The 18,803-nt window shown below is 44.7% G+C and overlaps 1 protein-coding gene across 1 annotated transcript in view; it reads left to right on the forward strand.

Annotated features, from left to right (window-relative positions):
• ACOXL (acyl-CoA oxidase like) overlaps positions 1–18,803 on the forward strand; it is a 349,740-nt gene that overhangs the window by 50,173 nt on the left and 280,764 nt on the right. The window contains exons 4-9 of the mRNA XM_064572203.1: positions 6,468–6,554; positions 6,881–6,979; positions 10,716–10,830; positions 11,649–11,735; positions 13,492–13,564; positions 17,160–17,292. Coding sequence (XP_064428273.1) covers positions 6,468–6,554; positions 6,881–6,979; positions 10,716–10,830; positions 11,649–11,735; positions 13,492–13,564; positions 17,160–17,292 — 594 coding nt within the window. The remainder of the gene's footprint in view (positions 1–6,467; positions 6,555–6,880; positions 6,980–10,715; positions 10,831–11,648; positions 11,736–13,491; positions 13,565–17,159; positions 17,293–18,803) is intronic.

An 18,803-nucleotide genomic window follows, 5' to 3' on the forward strand; every position in this document is an offset into this window, starting at 1 on the left:
ATATTGTATGATTCCACTTACATGAAATTTCTTGAATAGGCAAATTCGTAGAGACCGAAAGTAGATTATGGGTTACAAGAGGCTGGAGGAGCAAAAGAATGCGGAGTGGTGGCAGGGCACAGAGTTCCTGTTTGGGGTGATGAAAGAGTTTTGGAGATAGATAGTGGTGATGGTCGCACAACAGTGTGAATCTAATTCATACCATTGAATTGTATACTTAATAATGGCTTAAACGCAAACTTTATGTTAAATGCATTGTGCCTCAATAAAAACAAACTTTAGAAGTTTAACAAAAGTTATCATGAACCCTGTTTGCTTTCCCACACATCATTTATTGCAGAGGACTTGTTTTTCTTGTGCTTGGATATCCCAGACAGTTAGAGGAATGTGTAGATGATGCTCCCGAGTCCAGCCCAGAGGGCCGTGTCTGTCTTTCTTTTGGGCAATGGAGGGAGATGTGGTGTGCTCAGAACAGTTCCTGTGAGCCCTGGGTTGGTCAGGGTATCCCCAGACCTCGCTGCCAGCCCACGAGCAGCTGGTAGCCTCTACCTGCTTTCCTTTTACACCTGCACATGAGCTGGCTGTCAGCCTGACGAGGGAGTGTTCGCAGCAGTTCATCTAAGTCTTCTGTGCCCCACAGGCCTGGGCCCCTTTTCTCTCTCCCTCCACATCTGTGTTATCCAAAGGCTCTGGGTGTCCCTGAGCATTTTAGACAAACATAGATGGACTAACACAGCCAAGTGGTGGCAGGGCCAGGGGCTGGCTCTGAGAATGACTCACAATGAGGTTGGGGTGGGGGGTGGGGTGGGAAAGTGAGAGGTGCCAAGAAAAGACTTCCTTTACTGAGGGCTTTGAATCCCTGCTTTAGCTTGGGAGCCAGCCCAAGGTCTTCTACCAGACACGCTGATGCAGTCTGGAAGGACTCTAGGGCCCAAAGAAATAGGACATTCTTCCTTTTCTTATTCCCTTTTTTCTTTATCTGACCCACCCTACTATCTGTCTTAGTTTGTTTGGGCTGCCATGATAAAATACTATAGTTCATGTGGCTTAAATAACAGAAATTAATTTTCTCACAGTTCTGGAGGCTGGCAAGATCAAGGTCCAGGTGATTCAATTCCTGGTGAGGACTCTCTTCCTGGCTGCCTTCTTGCTGTGTCCTCACATTGGGTTTGGGCAGAGAGAGACAGACAGAGAGAGCACTCTCTGGTATCTCTTATAAGGGCACTAATCCCATCATGAAGGTTCCACTCATGGCCTCATTTAAATTTAATTAGTTCCCAAAGACCCCATATCCTAATACCATCACATTGAGGGTTAAGGCTTCAGCATATGCATTTTGGGGGAAACACAATGCCGTCCACAGCACTATCCTTTCTGGGGTCACCATTGTGTCAAAAACCACTTGCAGTGCCTCAGTGTGTTCCATTTGCTCTTGGAATGAAAAGAGTCTGAATGTACTCGAAGGTTCTTTAGGGGACCCACTGTTGGACGATGGTGTAGGAAGGGCCTGGCCTATCACAGCCATTACACTGGCAGACTTCCTGGCATGCATGACAGACCTGCCTGGTCCATCGTGGCAGGGAGACAGTCAGAATGACGTGGGTTTACTTCCTGTCTCTAGGACTTCACAGTCAAAGTTCACGAACATTCCTTTTAATCTAAGCTCATGATGGGAGATCTTTGTTTTCTCTTCTGCTAATGCCCATTTGTGGGCTGTGTTCAGATTTCAATTGATGATGCCTATGAGGAGCTGCATGCTATGGCTGGCATGTAGCAGGAGCTTGATAAGTGGCCGGGATGGTACCCCCCACAAGATGTGGCCCAGCCCTTCCTGGCAGTCTTCTAGGTAGTGGCTCAGTTAGTGGATTGAGGTGAAATCAAACTGTGTTCCAGCTCCAGCCCACTCGCTTTCTCTGCCATGGAGGGACATGTTAGTCATCATTTGGCAGTGAAGAGGCCCCATCCTTGAACCCCCTCAGCCTGTCCTGACCGCAATTCCCAACCCCCAGGGAGCTCTGACCATGGCCTCCAGAGGCTACTCCCGGGCATCATTGGGCGTGTTGTGCTCATGACCTCACGTACCTGATGTAGCTGTCCTTCTCCTCCTCCAGACGAATGAGAAAGGAGAGAGGGAGCTTTCCCAAACAAACAGTGCAAGGTGTGTATAGATTTAGAGATTTTGTTAGGTGTCCTCCCCTTTGTTTTATTTCCTTGCCACTGTTTTCTTTGGTCTTTCTCAGAACAAATAGACTTCTCTGGGTCCTGTCTGCTGAGGTGGGCTGGAGGCCAGGGTGCTCACTGGGCAGTGAAGGCAGTGAGAGGACACTTGGCCCTGCTCCCTTGTGATAGGTTAGTGCCCTACTTCATTCAGTTTCTGCATCCCTGTCTTAGTGAATCCATCCCCTCCACCCTGCCTCCTCTTGCAAGCAACCCCTCACCCGGTCCCCACCAAGCAGTTAATGGGCTTTCATCCATCTGGAGTCTCAGGCTAAAAACTCAGGTGTCACCTAGAGTCCTCTCTTGCCTTCTTCTCCCAAATCCAACCCATCAGCTCTGTCTTCAGAATCTACCTTGAATACCCTTGCTTCTCACCAACGTAGTCTGGCCACTGCTCACTGGCTTACCTCAGTGGTTGCTTGGTGGGCACCTCCTTTCTGCTGGCTGGGCTGGGGTCTGTGCTCCTCACAGGAGGCACCTGCTGAAAGCTTGTGTCAGGTGAGAGAGTCATTTGCTTGGAACCCTCAGGTGCTTCCCCTGCATTGGCCCCATTGGGTCAGATTATCTGCCTTTCAGAGAATGTGGCTTTGGCAACACACTGAACAGCACTTAGGGGAAAATCCTCACATTTTAAGTGACTGTGTGGATTGGGGTCACTCAGATACCACCTCTGTTAACTACTGCAGTTTCTGCAAACCTACAAATTTCATTCACCAGCCCACTGCTCCTACTAATGACATTTAATGAATGGAAGTTTTCAAAATGTGGATAAAATATTCTCCCCAACTCCCCTTTCTAAAGAGGAGGAAGGATTTAAAATCTAGAGAAGGAATATATTTGTAAAGAATGCATTAGCCACCAACTAGAGAGATTTAGGGGTGGAGAATTCAACCTGTTTTAGTTTTAGAAAAATGCTTTTTTTAACTTGATTTCCAAGATGATTTATGGGGAAAAAAATTAATATTTAGATTGATTGCATCTTCCTGGGTTGGAATTAGTAATGTGATTTTCCGTGTCGTGATGATTCTGAGGATGCTTTATGATTCTCCAAATGAAAGCACTTCATATGTCAGATGTGATTAATGAAATCCATCTGTCATGATGTCAGAGCTGTTAAAGTTGGTAAAGTGCCCTTTCAGACAGTTAGTGTCAGGCCAATCACACACGTGGAGTGTGGGGACTGGTTCTTGCCAGAGGCTGGTGACAGTTCTTGGGTGGGAGCATCTGAAGATTCCATTCCTGCCATTTCCCTTCCTGCAGGGTCTTCCTTGGGGTTACTGTGTCCACTAAAGCTCATTCAACTGTAATGACCCCAGGGAAAAAGGGTATACCTATTGGCTGTTGTAACTGAAGAGTCCAGAGTGCAGCAGGTGTGGATATGTGGGACCTGGTCTCTCTCATGTCTCTGCTTTGTCTCCTTCTCCCTACTGTGACTTCATGTGTTGGTTTCATACACCAGCTCTCATGATGGCAAGAGCAGCCAGCAGCACTAGGCCTCCATGCTTCCAGATTCCATTGCAATGAAAAAGAGAGAGCTTCTTTTGCCTACTAGCTCACCCATGTGTCCCAGAGGATGCTATGGTTGGACCCACCCAGAGCATAGGTCTATGCTGAAGCCATCCCCTGTGGCCAGGATATTATAGATATTATGCAGATCGGCCAGTCCTGGTCCTAGGCTCATCCTAGAGTTGGGGGTGGAGGTCAACATCAGCCACAAACCACTTGGACTGACTGTGGGAGAGGAGGGCTCCCCAGAGGAAAGCCGGGGTTGGGTGGCTGGGCAGAGGAAGGCATGCTAACCTGCAGACACAGCCAGTGTCTATACACTTGAGCTCTTCTGTCTTTGTCATCAGTCCCCTACTCTCCTCAAATGGCCCCACTCCAGCTACCCTTCCTTTTCATCTTCCTCCTCATCTTTCTCCTCCTCCACTTCCTCCTTGCCAGCAACACTTTTCCAGGGTTTATAAAAGACCAAAGTACTTGGCAGTTGATGGTCACTGAATTCTCGCAGCAACCTTATGAAGGGCTATTAGGCATTAGGCAGCTTGGGTTTGGACCCCAGCCCTGCTCACCATCTCAGGGTACAGCCTTGGACAGGTCACTCCTCTCTCTGAACCTCAGTGTCCTTGTCTGTCAAGTGAGGGTGATGAGGTGTTTTTCCCATTGTGGTTGTGAGAATCACAACCTTGTGATTGTGCGTATGAAGCTCAATGCTTAGAAGGGTGACTGTTCAGTAAGTGGGAGCACTCATCACTCACTGCATTTGTCAGATGTGGAAACTGAGGATTGCCATTTGTTGAAGGTTCCTCAGCCAGCGGGTAGCTGAGGGGGGCTTTGAGCCCAGGCTATCTCATCCCCGGCTGAGTGCCTGCTCATTATGCAGCATTGCGTTTTTCATCCGCTTTCCTGTTTGCTGACTGTTTCTCATGGTAGGGCTCACCTCTGCAGACTGGGCCAGTGCCTGGGATCAGTGCACAAAACTTTGTTACACATCTTCTACATACGAGGCACTAAGCTAGCCCCTGAGCAGATGAGGCAGACTGAACGTTCAGAAGTGTCTTTTGAGAGAAAAACAAAACTGGAGGTATCACAATTCCAGATTTCAAGTTATATTACAAAGTTGTAGTAATTAAAACTGTATGTGTTACTGGCATAAGAACGGAGATGTAGGTCAATGGAATAGAACAGAAAACCCAGAAATAAACCCACAATTATATGATCAATTAATCTTTGACAAAGGAGGAATGAATATACAATGGGAAAAAGACAGTCTCTTCAACAAATGGTGTTGGGAAAACTAGACAGCCACATGTAGAAGAATGAAACTGGACCACTTTAACCATACACAAAAATAAACTCAAAATGGATTGAAGAACATAAATGTGAGACATGAAACCATAAAAATACTAGAAGACAGCACAGGCAGTAATCTTTCTGACCTTGGCTGTGGCAACATTTTTCTCGGTATGTCTCCTGAGGCAAGGCACATAAAAGAAAAAATTAATTACTAGGACTACATCAAAACAAAATGTTTCTGCACAGTGAAAGAAACAATTAACAAAACTAAAGTCAACCTACTGAATGGGAAAATATATTTGTAAATGACATATTCAATAAAGGATTAATATTCAAAATATATAAAGAACTAATACAACTCAATACCCCCAAAACAGATAATTCAATTCAAAAATGGGCAGAAGACATGAACAGACATTTCTCTAAAGAAGACACACAGATAGCCAGCAGGCACATGAAAAGGTGCTCAATATCACTCATCATCAGGGAAATGCAAATCAAAACTACAATGAGATATCACTTCACACCTGTCAGAATGGCTAAAATAAAAAACACAAGAAAACAGGTGTCAGCGAGGATGTGGAGAAAAAGGAACCCTCGTGCACTGCTGGTGGGGATGTGAACTGGTGCAGTCACTGTGAGAAACGGTATAGTTTTCTCAAAAAGTTAAAGATAGAAACTACCCTACAATCTAGTAATTGCACTACTGGGTATTTACCCCCAAAATACAAAAACACTAATTCGAAGGGATACTTACACCTCTATGTTTATAGCAGCATTATCTACAATAGCCAAACTATGGAAGCAGCCCAAGAGTCCATCGACTGATGAATGGATAAAGACAATGTGGTGTATATATGCAATGGAATATCACTCAGCCATAAAAAAGAATGAAATCTTGCCATTTGCAACAACATAAATGGAGCTAAAGAGTACAATGCTAAGCAAAATAAGTCAGTCAGAGAAAGACAAATACCATATGATTTCACTCACATGTGGAATTTAAGAAACAAAACAAATGAGCAAAGGCAAAAAAAGAGAGAGACAAACTAAGAAACAGACTCTTAACTATAGAGAACAAACTGATGGTTACCGAGAGGTGGGTGAGGGGATAGGGGAAACAGGGGATGGGGATTAAAGAGTGCTCTTATCATGATGAAATAAAATGAAAAAAAAAAAAAGTAATTTGCTGGGCTGAACTGGATGAAGGACTGATGCTTTGTGGTGTTGGGGTGGCCTGTCCAAGAGAGACAACCATGAGCTATGCCTGCAGAAAGGTACTAGAGCATCCCAGGCAATAAAGGGGAAGGGCATGGATGCTTTGCCACTTGTGAGGCTTATGTAAAGCTTGATGACCTGAACAAATTCTCCTTGAATGGAGTTTGGCCAGGGGTTTAGTTGTCATTAAATTGTTGACTCTCGCTGACAATGGTCTATATTGTCCTTGCTTTCAGTGTGGAATAATTTATTGGCTATTTGGTGGTGCTGTCAGGAACCTTGGAAGCCCAGAACATGTCACTAAGTGGCTTCAGCCACTCCAGGTATGGCAGGTACCTCAAGAGATGTCTTCTTCTATGGAGAGCCTTAATTCATACTAACTAGATGTGTACGTGTGTGCATGTTTGCAGAGAAAGAAAATAAACCAGAGAATTAGTGTCAGCGAGAATCTTGTTCAGAATGAGAATTTCAAGACTATTTTTTAAAAGAATTGTCATGTTGTTATCACATTAGCTGTTACCAGGCTGAACTCTTACAATTATCTCCACCTCACTGCTCCCTCTCTCACCCACATCCTTGATGATCAGAGGTCTGCAGTTAGAGCAAGCATCGACGAGCTAATTCCCTTCTAACATTTGGTAAACTCCAGGAGCAGAAATACACTGGGATGTTTGCAATGACCGAGAGGGGCCATGGGAGCAACGTGAGAGGGATCCAGACCGAAGCCACCTTTGACCTCTCTGCACAGGTGAGCATTCTGCCCATCGTTTCACAGTGCAGGGCGGCAGGAAACCTGTTGAGGACCAGACTCTCCTTCTTCCTGAGGCCAACCTCACATCTTCTGCGTGTGCTCTCTGACCTGAGGCACTCAGATTTAGAACAATTGCCCAAGTGCTTTAGTGGAGGGGGACATATGCTCAGCCTTCATGTGTCTAATGACGGACAACACTTTCTCAGCTCCTACCATGTGCCGGCACTGCTTTGTGCACTTTACCTGCTCTTTTAATTGGACGCCTTGTGACCACTCTGTGAGAACAGTACCAGCGCCATTTTGTCATCCTTCCCACCCGCAGTGGGTAAATGACTGGAAGAGATGCTTTTGTTTGTATTCCCTTTGCACCATGTGGCAGGAGGGCACCGTGTGTGCTGGTGTTTCCTTACCAGGAACCAAGCCCTTGTTACTGGCAGGAAGCAGTGTTTTTAACTGTGACCGACACAAAACTTCACATGGCAACCCAAACAGAATTTCACAAAACAATCTTGCTTTTACTATCGTTAGTATATGTGGTGAACTTCATTAGTTTGTTTTCCATTCTCATTAATAAAAAACAGTTCTTCAAGACACTCTAAATTGATCCCTCTCCACGAATGCGTCACAGCCCGCAGGGCGAAAACCCTGCTCTATAAATCTAAAGAAGTCTCTATTTCTTTAGCTCCTACTCCCTCCGAATAAAGAAACTATTTACTTCTTTCACTCTCCTTCATAGTTCCTTGTTTGATATTGGGTTTTCCTAAGAATGACAAAGGAATACATACATTTTGAAGTTCTTTCTAGACATGGGTTTGGGTAAATATATGTGTGCAAGCATGGGGCAGGAGTGTAGGTGTGGCTACTCAGTCTATTCTTCATTTTTGCTGAGTTTGTCCTTTAGAATCTGAACTTTGGTTAGCAGGTTTTCCTGCCCCACAAGCGCTAGTTAGAGGTGATCAGGGTTTAGAATGACAGATTCAAGCGAGGGTTGTATTAGAATATGTTCATCCTGTCCTTCTGCCCAGATGCTAGTTCTCTACAATAGTCAGTGATGTCCAAGGTCATACATAGCAAGAATAAGGACTGAACTGAATGTTCACTATGTGCCAGGCTCTGTATCGAACACCTTCTGTATACTTTACCGTATTCCCTCGCAATAACCATCCCATAACATGACGGTAAGCCACTTCTGGTAATTTAGCACGTATGTGTTAGACATCAGGCTAAGCACTCTACGTGTAACATTGTGTTAAATATCCTATAGTTTTCTAGGAAGATACTATTGTCCCTATTTAATAGGTGGAGAAACTGAGGCTCACAGAGGTTAGGAAACTGACTCTGAATCTGCAGTTAATGAGCGAGTCTGCTTCAAGTGGGACTGCCCCTAAGAGCTTAGCTTTCCTGCCAATGGTGATGTGCCAACCAAGCATCTCTTGAGTGTTTGGTTGGTCAGTTTTTTCTTTCCCTAAACCAAGTGAGGTCACCTTGCTCTCTGGAAAAAAGAAACCCCACCCAGAATTCTTATTTATTTTTTTCTTCTTACAGTTATTATTTTTTCCCACAAAAATCATTTCCCTGGGCGGGTCCCATTTTCCCCAAACAACATAAATGATTTAGCTACCTGGCGTGCTTCGGCAGCTGTTGCCTTCTGCAGGGGAGTTACAAAGCTAAAATCATAATGATGAGGAGACTCCGGTGAACGCTCGTTCTCCGGTGGGAGTGAGAGGGAGAATAAGCCCATCATAAACTCAGGCCATTGAGGCCTGACATAACGGGGAATGGATTTCTCCTTCATTGCTTTCTGTGTTTCCCCCTTCATTTCCCTTTTAAAATGGGAGAGCATATCAAATGAGCCCTCTCTCCCTCAAGGACTGTTTCAATCTCTTACATGTTTTGATATTCATTTCTGTGGGTTGGCTGTTTTATTTTTATTTTTGGACAGTGGCTTGGGTAGTGGTAGGTATAATTAAGAGGTAAGAGAGAATTTTAGTTTTACAGTTTATGCTAAATAGCCAAAATAAATGAGGTTACGAGCTCTTTGGGCAAAGCCTTTTTTTTCTTTTCTTTCTTTTTTTTTTTAGTGCTTACAGTACTGACCATTTTGTTGGCCTTCAACAACTAATTATGGTAGGAACCGACACACATGGTGTGCATTATTTAGATCACACTTTAATGCCAGCATTTTGGCTTGTGCAGACTTGCCCAAATCAAGGTTTTTCCCAGAAGTGACAAACCTTCTTTCCCAGAGTGTATCAGATGTTTACGGGGATGGACGGTCTCCTGTCTCTTCCTCATCCCACCAGATCTTTGCTGCCAGGTCAATGTTACTCTGCTACTTCCCTTCCTAGCCTCGAGGGGTAAACGTCCCTTCACCACACGGGGTTTTTTTTGTGTGTGGTGTTTTTGTTGTGGTTGTTACTGCACCCAGCCTCAAATAATTCCTTTCTTTGAGCAATCCTGGCTGGCCTGATAAGACTAGGGCAGTCTCCAGAGACTTCTCTTAAAAAGATTTAGCTTGTCCATTTATGTTTCTGAAAAGCGCTTGCACATGTTAAAAGTTTCCTTGTGCAAACACATGTCAGAGAATGTTTTCTTAGGCTTCAAGAATGTATTTCTTGGCCAGTGGGAAAGTGTAGTCTATAGACTTTAAAATCTGAACTCTGAGATAATCTTTACATGATCAATTGCTTGCTGGTTTAGTTCAGCGACCTCTTCGATATTGTCAGCTCCAATTAGATGTGCAGTTCTGCTCTTTTGCCATTTCCCCTGGATTCCCTGACCTGCCCCAGGGACCCTGTATTCAGAGCTGGCAGTTACTGTCAGTACCTCCTTGACAAGAGGTTTCAGGGTAAGCCGGGTGGCGAGCTGAATCAGAAGCGAAGACAGGAGCATTTCCATTGTGATTCTGCACTGGCTTCCCAAGAGGAGGAGAAAGAAGACCCAGGTTAAGCAGAGCCTGAAAACAAAAACCCTGCATCTTCTTCTTGACCAATGTTAATTTCAGACTGTTTGGAGCTGGAATCCTTGGTCATATGATGGAGACAAACTGGGTGGCATATTCTAAGATTCTTTCCCCTATAAGATAGAGAATTATTTACAAATGCTTCAATTTAAGGGCTTATGCATTTGGGGGGAACTTTTAATTATTCTATTCATCGATCAAGAAAATGGAGTGGCAGGATCTGAACCAATCATCCAAAGGCTCAAATGAGGTTTTTTTACCTTTTATAAAAATCAAGATTGTGTGGGCTGAGATTCTAAGCAATGGTGGGAATAGGTCATGGGTGCCTACTAATCTTGCTTGCATTTCCAGCATACAGTTTGGGCCTTCAGTTAGTTGCCATTTAAACAACAGAGCCATATCAATGAGGCAGAGATTTTCAACGCCTGGGCAAGAGTGGAGGGCATGAGGAACCAAATGATTTGTCCAGAAGGCGCAATGCCCAGCAGACAAGATAAAACACACAGACGTGGACTCATCCACCTAGGGGCCCCAGATCCTTAGATGTGTCATCCTTTTTTTGTGTGAACCTTGCCGGTGGGGTGTTTGGGAGTGAGAGCTGAGTATATTATCCCCAGGGGCTTGGGGGTTTTGTCTTCTCTTCTACCGTGAGATCACCTGATTGCGTCCTGCTAGAGGATGTGGATCTGTTTCACAGTAATCATTGTACTGAGCCAAGGAGTCGAGAGGAGCCATAGGGAAGGAAAACTCTGTCGCTCTTTTTCTGTGTAGGAGTTTGTGATCAACACGCCATGTGAAAATGCTGAGAAGATGTACATTGGAAATGCGATGTATGGGAATTATGCCGCAGTCTTCGCTCAACTCATCGTAAACGGAAGATCGCAAGGTTTGTGCTGGTGCAGAGAGCTAGAATAATTCTCTTTACTCTTACTACTTTCCAGCAAGCACTTTACCTTGAAAGTGCACTTTACAGCACTGGTTTTATCTTGTATAAACTCAGTGCCAACTTTATTTCTTCAGTATACACGGTGACTGAATTTATTATGACAGTTCGGCATTACAGTCGTCCCCTCCCCCCTTACGTGCAGTTTTGCTTTCCACGGTTTCAGTTACCTGCTGTGCGCTGCAGTCTGGAAGCAGATGATGGTCAGAGGGTTGGTACTAGTGTCACACCCTGTCGCAGCACCGACCTCATTCCTGCTCCTCCTCTCATCGTGTAGGAAGGAAAACACATGGCATGTGTAGGGCTCGGTACTTTCCTTGGTTTCAGGCATTCACCCCGGGCTTGGAATGTATCCCCTGTGGACACGGGAGGACTACAGGATACACTGTTATATGCAGTGCCCAGTGCTAGAACTGACTGAATTTCAGGATCAACACACTTTGTAGACTGTTCCAGGAAATGAATAAAGCTTTATTTTATTTATTTATTTATTTTTAAGATTATTTATTTATTTATTTATTTGAGACAGAGAGAATGCGAGAGAGAGAGAGAGCACATGAGAGGGGGGAGGGTCAGAGGGAGAAGCAGACTCCCTGCCGAGCAGGGAGCCCGATGCGGGACTCGATCCCGGGACTCCAGGAGCATGACCTGAGCCGAAGGCAGTCGCTTAACCGACTGAGCCACCCAGGCGCCCAATGAATAAAGCTTTAATCGTAGCTTTAGAAAAGAGAATTTAGCTACTGTCTCTCTGCCTTCCTCAGGGCCCCACTGTTTCATCGTTCCCATCCGCGATGAAAACGGAAGCTTGTACCCAGGAGTGACAGCTATTGATATGATGTACAAGGAAGGTGAGTCCCCAGGTGACACCACTTCTACCCTCATTTGCACTTCCTGTGCGCTCCCTGCCCCATCCAAGGAGGGTCTAACCTAACTCACCAAGACGGTGAAGGCAGAGATTCTTTGATTTTGAAGCCTGATGAAAGTCTTTTATGTCACAACTGTTGGGGAATGTTGAAGATTGCCATTTATGAATATGCATTGGTCTTATTTTCTCCCAGCCTCTCGTATTTTCCAGTTGTGGGGCAGCTTTCCCCTGAGTAATTTCGCCTCCTCTCCTCTTCTTGGACTTGTGGGCTCTCACACGGCAGGTTGAGGCTCTCTTTTTCCTGCCCCTGAGCCACAGCCTGGTGTTGGTGCCTAGGAGGCCCTTGATGAATCCCGAGGACTGACTCGGGGGACGAGTTTGCTGTTGTAACCCAGGCTGAGCGGCTTAAACAACAGAAATGTATTGGCTCATGGTTCTGGAGGCTATACGTCCAAGATCAAAGTGATGGCAGGGTTGGTTCCTTCTGAGGGTTGTGAGGGAGAATCTGTGCCAAGCCTCTCTCCTTAGCTTGTAGATGGTGTCTTCATGCTTGCATGGTGTTCTCCCTCCTTGTGTGCATGTCTGTGTCTAAATTTCCCCTTTTTATAGTTTTATAGTCCTTTGGATTAGGGCAACCCTAATGACCTCTTTTAATTTGATTATCTCTGTAAAGACCCTGTCTACAAATAAGGTCACATCCATAAGTACTTGGGTTTAGAACTCAAACGTGTGAATTTTTGGGGGCTGCAATTCGACCTATAACAATTGGTGAGAGCAGGCCATACCTGTGGGCCCCACTGGTTGTCCCCAGCCAAGGCCAAACCAAGCCAAAGAAACAGGTGGGAGAAGAAGGAAAAAGAAACAAGAAAAAAGGGGGAAGAAGATGATTCTTTGGTGGAGGTGATCGTCTCACCTCGGCCCTCAGTGTTTACCGACCACTGCCACAGCTGCGGGAATGGGCTGCAGGTGGGGTTGTGAGTGCTCTCACTGTATCTGAGGCCCTCGCTGGCCTTGTCCCTTGAAAGCACCCATCGAGTCAAGTGTTGATGAGAGCAGAGGGCCCAGCTCTTGTGAAGTGGTGCCAGACATTTAAAACACTGGCAACTTCAGAAAGTCTGCTTTGATTTCTTGTAAGCTCCTAAATGTAACTGTATCCTTGTTAAGGGGTGATGTTCCAAATAAAGACGTTTACTAAAGATTTTTTTTTTTTTTCCCGCAGCTCAAATCTTCCCAAGTGTGAGATAAACAAAAAGTAGACCCCAGACCCTGACAGGCATCATTAGGAAACAGGTCCGGCGGTTTTCAGGAACCTTCTGGGGAGTCGGGTCTCTGGCCCCAGTCACTCACAGCTGTCCTTGTCTTTTTAGGCATTTGACTTAACTACCCCTTGTTCTCGGAAGGAAGCCCTGGGAGGGAGGAGAAATTTGACTTCTGTATTACTGGGGGAGTAAGTGGCTTTCTTGGCTCCTCTGCGTTTGCCCTGGCATTCCTTCTGATGCCTAGAGCTCCTCCTTTCCAAGTCGCAGCACCCAGATCCTCCACCTAAGCCCAGGAGCACAGAAGGCTCAGCTCTTCGAGAAGACCGACAGAGAGCGTCCCCGCCCCCACCCCATCTAGAGAAGCATCAGCCATCCTGGGAGTAAAGGGAAGGGTTTGGGATTTTAGTGGAGAAGTAGCAGGAAAGTAGTTCTGATGCTAGCGCGGATTTGTCCCCTGCAGCTGTTTTCTGCTCTCTCTAGGTCTGCACGGTGTGGATAATGGGATTTTAATATTTCACAAGGTTCGGATACCAAGGGAGAACCTGCTGGATAAGTGAGTACTTTTCACTTTAACTCAGATTGGCTGTGCGTATGATCTCATTGTTCTCCCAAGCTAGGCCTGGCGCCTGGGTCTCATGGGCTGCACGTCCAGGCTGTCTGCCAGCCCCTCCTACAAGTTTATTGACCATCCATTGGAAAATGTAGATAAGAAAACAGAAAAAAATTAAAATTATCCAAAATGCTATTACCCAGACATAATGATTGTTATGCACACTTGAATGTGTAACTCTCTATAGACTTTTTTTCCAGGCTGGTATATCAACAGAGTGAGGTGTGTTTGATTTTTACTGAATGAAAGCCACTTGTAAATTCTATTTTTTACAACTCATAATTTCTGTTTAACATATGTCAGATGTTTTTATGCAACAGGAAATACCTATATACATTTTCATTTTCAAATATGGCCATAATAAATAAATGATCTATAATTTATGTAATCTATCCTTATTGTTGGGCAATTTAGATTGTTTCCTTAAATTTTTTTGTTGTTGTTGCTATTACACACCAGGTAGTGTTCTTGCCTCCTTTGTGGGTGGCAGGAGGTAAGGTACCACCTTTCCGCTTAGGAGGCTCTTGTAACCAGTGCTGCTTGGATGGATGGATAATGTCAGAGGTGCTCAGTGTCATTTCCCAGCATCCCACTGACGTCAGGGTGGGTTAAACGATGAGGAGAAGGCTGCTTCTTCAGGGGCATTTTAGGGGTGGAGCTCTGGGGGTTCACATTACACTTTGCAGAGGCCAAGAAACACCAATTACTATGACTTTTCTCAACAGCATTTCATGTATCCAATAAAAATCCTGACCTATATGCATATTGAAATCTGTGAAAAAGCTAGCAATCAAGCTCTGCATAATCAGCTTTACTCTAGATTTTCCTATAACACTTCATTCCTTTTCTTTGCCTGCACACTCTTGCCAGCAGATAAATGTCATAGATGCCAAAAGTTTAAGAAAAATATGTGGGAAACAAATTCTGTTAACCAACCCCCTGCTCCCCAGGGAATTGGTAGGAAATAAAATGGAAATGTCGAAAGCATCTTTGCAGTTATCCTGGTGTGTGGGGAAGCCTTTAGGTCCCCTCAGGAGCCACCAGTGCCCATGACAGCAGGTCTGAGCACCATCAGCCTTCCCCAGAGGTGCCTGCACATTTTCCAGTCACTTGGCTGCAGCACTACACTCTGGGAGATGGGGAAGAGGGAAGGAAAGCTATAGATGTAGAGCTCCCCATGTGTCCCAACTTTATGAGATCTCAGTGGCCTGGCCAGTCTGCCAGAAGCTGGATCCATTGGCTCATTCTTCATCCAATGCAGATTAGAGATTAGAAAGTTAGATCCAGCCAGAAAAAAAAGTGATAGTGAGCTACATGGTCTGTAGAAGATAGGAGAATATATGGATTTTTTTTTGATAAGCAGGGTTTTATTTTGAGCCATTCTATTGGCACTTAAACTGCCCCCGATATGCCAGAGAACAGCAGTGGAAACACAGGCATTTTGAAGGAGGAGCCCCATTTTGGGGGTGTTGATAAAAAGTGGATCAGTAAATAGATGTTCAGATTCATTGCAATCCCTGTCAAAATCCCAGTTGCTCCCCCCGCTTTTTTTTTTGCAGAGATTGAGAAACTGATCTTAAAATTTATATGGCAACACAAGAGAGTCAGAATAGCCAAAACAATCTCGCTAAAGAAGAACAAAGTAGGAGACTCACACTTCTGATCTGAAAATTTACTACAAATTTACAGTAGTTAAGACGGTGTGGCAGTATAGTGGATCCCCCTGAAAGCTGGTGGGAAGTAAAAAAGAAAAAAAAGGAAAAAACCCATTGTGGTATTGGCATAAGGATAAATAGGTAGGCAATGAAATAGAATGGAGAGTCTAGGAATAAATTCTTACATTTATGGTAAATTAATTTTCAACAAGGATAATAAGACTATTTAATGGGGGAAAGAGTAGTCTTTTCAACAAATGGTGCTGGGACAACTGGACATCCACATGCAAAAGCATAAAATTGGACTCTTATCCCATATACAAAAATGAACTCAAAATGGATCACAGATAAAATGTAAGGGCCAAAACTGTAAAGCTCTTAGAAGAAAGCATAGGTGTGAATCTTTGTGGCCTTGATTAAGTACCAAAAGCATAAGCAGCCAAAGAAAAAAAAGAGATAAATTGGACTTCATCAAAATTAAAAAACTTTTGCACCTCAAAGGACACTATGAAAAAGTGAAAAGACAATGCACAGAAAGGAAGAAAATATTTGGAAATCACATATATTGTAATATGTATGATACATATATATCATCTATATCATTTGCAAATCATATATATATATACACATATATATATGCTATATATATATAGAGCATCCAGAATATAAAAGGAACTATTACAGCTCAACAATTAAGACAAATGACCCAGTTGAAAAATGGGCAAAAATCTGAATAGACATTTCTTTGAAGAAGATATGCAAATGGCCAGTGAGCACATGAAAAGATGCTCAACATCATTTGTCATTAGGGAAATGCCAATCAAAACCACAATGAGATATCACTTCGCACCTGCTCAGATGGCTATAATAAAAGAGACAGACCATAATAACGGTTGGCGAGGATGTGGAGAAATTTAAACCCTCATACATTGTTGGGGATGAAAATGGTGTTGCTGATTTGGAAAAGAGTTTGGCACTTCTTCAAAAGTTTAAATTTTTCATATGAGCCAATTCTGCTCCTAGGTATGTGTGAAAACATTGTTCACAAGAGAATTGAAAACATGTCTGCACTAAAATGTATACACAATTGTTCATAACATAATTATTCATAATAGCCATAAAAGGGGAAACAACCTAAATATCTATCAACTGATGAATGGATAAACAAAATATGTGTATCAGTACAATGACTTATCATTGGGCCATAAACAGGAATGAAGTACGGACATGCCACAACATGCATGAACCTTGAGAACAGTGAGCTGAGTAAAAGAAGGCACACACAAAAGCCACATATTATATTTTTTCACTGATGGGAAACATCCAGAATAGACAAATCCATAGAGATAGAAAGTAGATTAATGGGTGCCAGGGCCTGTAGTATGATGAGTATGGGGAGTGACTGCTAATAGTATGAGGTTTCTTTTTGGGGTGATGAAATGTTTTGGAATTGGACAGTGGTAATGGTTGTACAAGTTTGTGAATGTCCTAAAAACCACTGAATTGCACATTTTAAAAGGGGGGATTTTATGGCATGTGAATTATATATCAACAACAAAAGAGTGGATTGATATGTGTGGTCTTCACATTCAGGCTCCAGTGTTGGTTTAATGATGGTGGTCCTCATGCTTCTTTTTGCCAGGGGCCCCTGCTGAGTCACAGGTTGGTGGTGGCACAAAACCTGCTTTTACTTTCCATGAGTCAAGCCTTGGTCAGGATCTCCTGGGGAGACTCTTCCCCCATCCCCGACTCTGATGTCTCATGAGGGTAGTTCCTGGATCTGGAAACCCTGTGTGTGCATATGGCATCATTTCTAGTGGTGCCATGTTCTTCTTTTTTGTTAACCCTACTCCTCTTTTCCACCTGCCTCTTCTCTACCATAGGTTTGGTTCTGTGGCTCCAGATGGGCAGTACCATTCCCCTATTAAGAACAAGAGTGCAAGATTCAATGTGATGCTGGCAGCGCTGACCCCTTCGAGATTAGCTGTGACTTTCCAAGCTATGGGTGCCATGAAGGTAGTTGACTCTGATTTTAATTTATATCATGGTTTATTCTCTGCATCTTCCAGGGGTGGGTAACAATTTCAGGAGCTGAGCATCCTGAGCCACAGTTGGTATAATGTGGCTAGGGTTAATGGTTAGATACTATTAAGTGCCAGTTGGCCACACACAGAGAACATTTCTGCACCCTTATCATGGGATCCTATCCATCTACATCTCAGATGTGCTGCTGATTATGGTGGGTGGAACATAGGCATTGTGGTAAAAGAGCCACGAAGGATGAACTTGGGGGGACGGGGTCATTCAGATCAAATGCCTCTGCTAGAAAAGCAGGGAAGGCCGGCGTGTCTCAGCTGAGTTCATTGGGGAGCTTTGATGGTCACATGGCTGTTTGGAGTATGGCATTCAGCATCACAAGTTGGAGTCCATGAAGCCAGATCCCTAGAAGGCATCTCTACCTCCCCTCCTCTCACACCTTCCCAAATACTGATTTGGAAAGAGCAGGCAGGAGAGGAAAGTTCTGGAAGGGCCTTCTCTTCCTTCTCCTCCTCCTCTTCCTCCTCAAGGCTCAGCATTGTCTGTTCTCTGGGCCCTTTCCTTCTCTTTGCATGAGGGAAAAACCTGCTTTAAGCTCCACTGAGCTTGGTGAAGCTGGAAGAAAAATTAAGAAACCCATGAATATACATTGTGGCTCGAATCCAACTTTTCCATCAAGAAGGAATAAATTTCATTCACCTGACTCCAGGCCTCACATCAGCACACAGTTGTCTGATGAGCAGGAAAATTCTTCTTTACTCCTTTCCACCGGGTTGGTCCTGCTTCCCAGGAAGCCTGCCTGACAGGAGCTGCCCTGTGTTTTGCGTTTCCTGCCAGTTGGTACAGTTGTGCTGCTGTAAATACCCACGCTCAGTACGAAGCCAGAGACCTCATGCCCATGGGCACCGCATCCTGCGGTTCTTAAAGGGTGTTGAGTTCGAAGTCCCGAATCAGGAACAGCTCAGCTGGTCGGTCCCCTTGGCTGAATCGTCCGACAAATGAATGAGGCCCCAGGGAAGCCTTATGATGAAGGCACAGAGGTGAGGCCAAGGCTCTTGCACAGGATTGGAGTGCTAAGGAAGACTTCTTCTTCAAGTCCGTAATAGAAACCATTTCAGCCATTTGGGGACTCCAGAAGGAGGCAAAAGGAGAGAAGTCAGTGAGCTGAGAATTACACTGTAGAGAAGCTGGGACAAAAATCCGACCCAGGATTACCTGGTGCCTTGATGGCAGTCTGCACAACAGCCCCTCTGCTGGCAGTGGCCTTGGGGGCTCGGCAAACACCAAAGCCCCTGCTGGCTGCTGTGGCATATGCAGGTGGCGCAGAAAGCCTGTGCTTGATGTCTCTGAGGGGGTGGTGGTGCGTGGAGGACGCCCACGCTGCCAGGAGGCCCATGAGCTCTTCCAGGCTTCTGGTGGAGTCCTGAGGGGCAGGCACAGGGTAGCAGAGGCAGGGAAGCAGCAGGGCCTTCTGGAAGAGACTATGTTTT

This window comes from Mirounga angustirostris, unplaced genomic scaffold (genome assembly GCF_029215605.1).
Source record: "Mirounga angustirostris isolate CCGP_5_RB_7025 unplaced genomic scaffold, mMirAng1.0.hap1 SCAF_10, whole genome shotgun sequence".
Classification (NCBI taxonomy): domain Eukaryota; kingdom Metazoa; phylum Chordata; class Mammalia; order Carnivora; family Phocidae; genus Mirounga; species Mirounga angustirostris.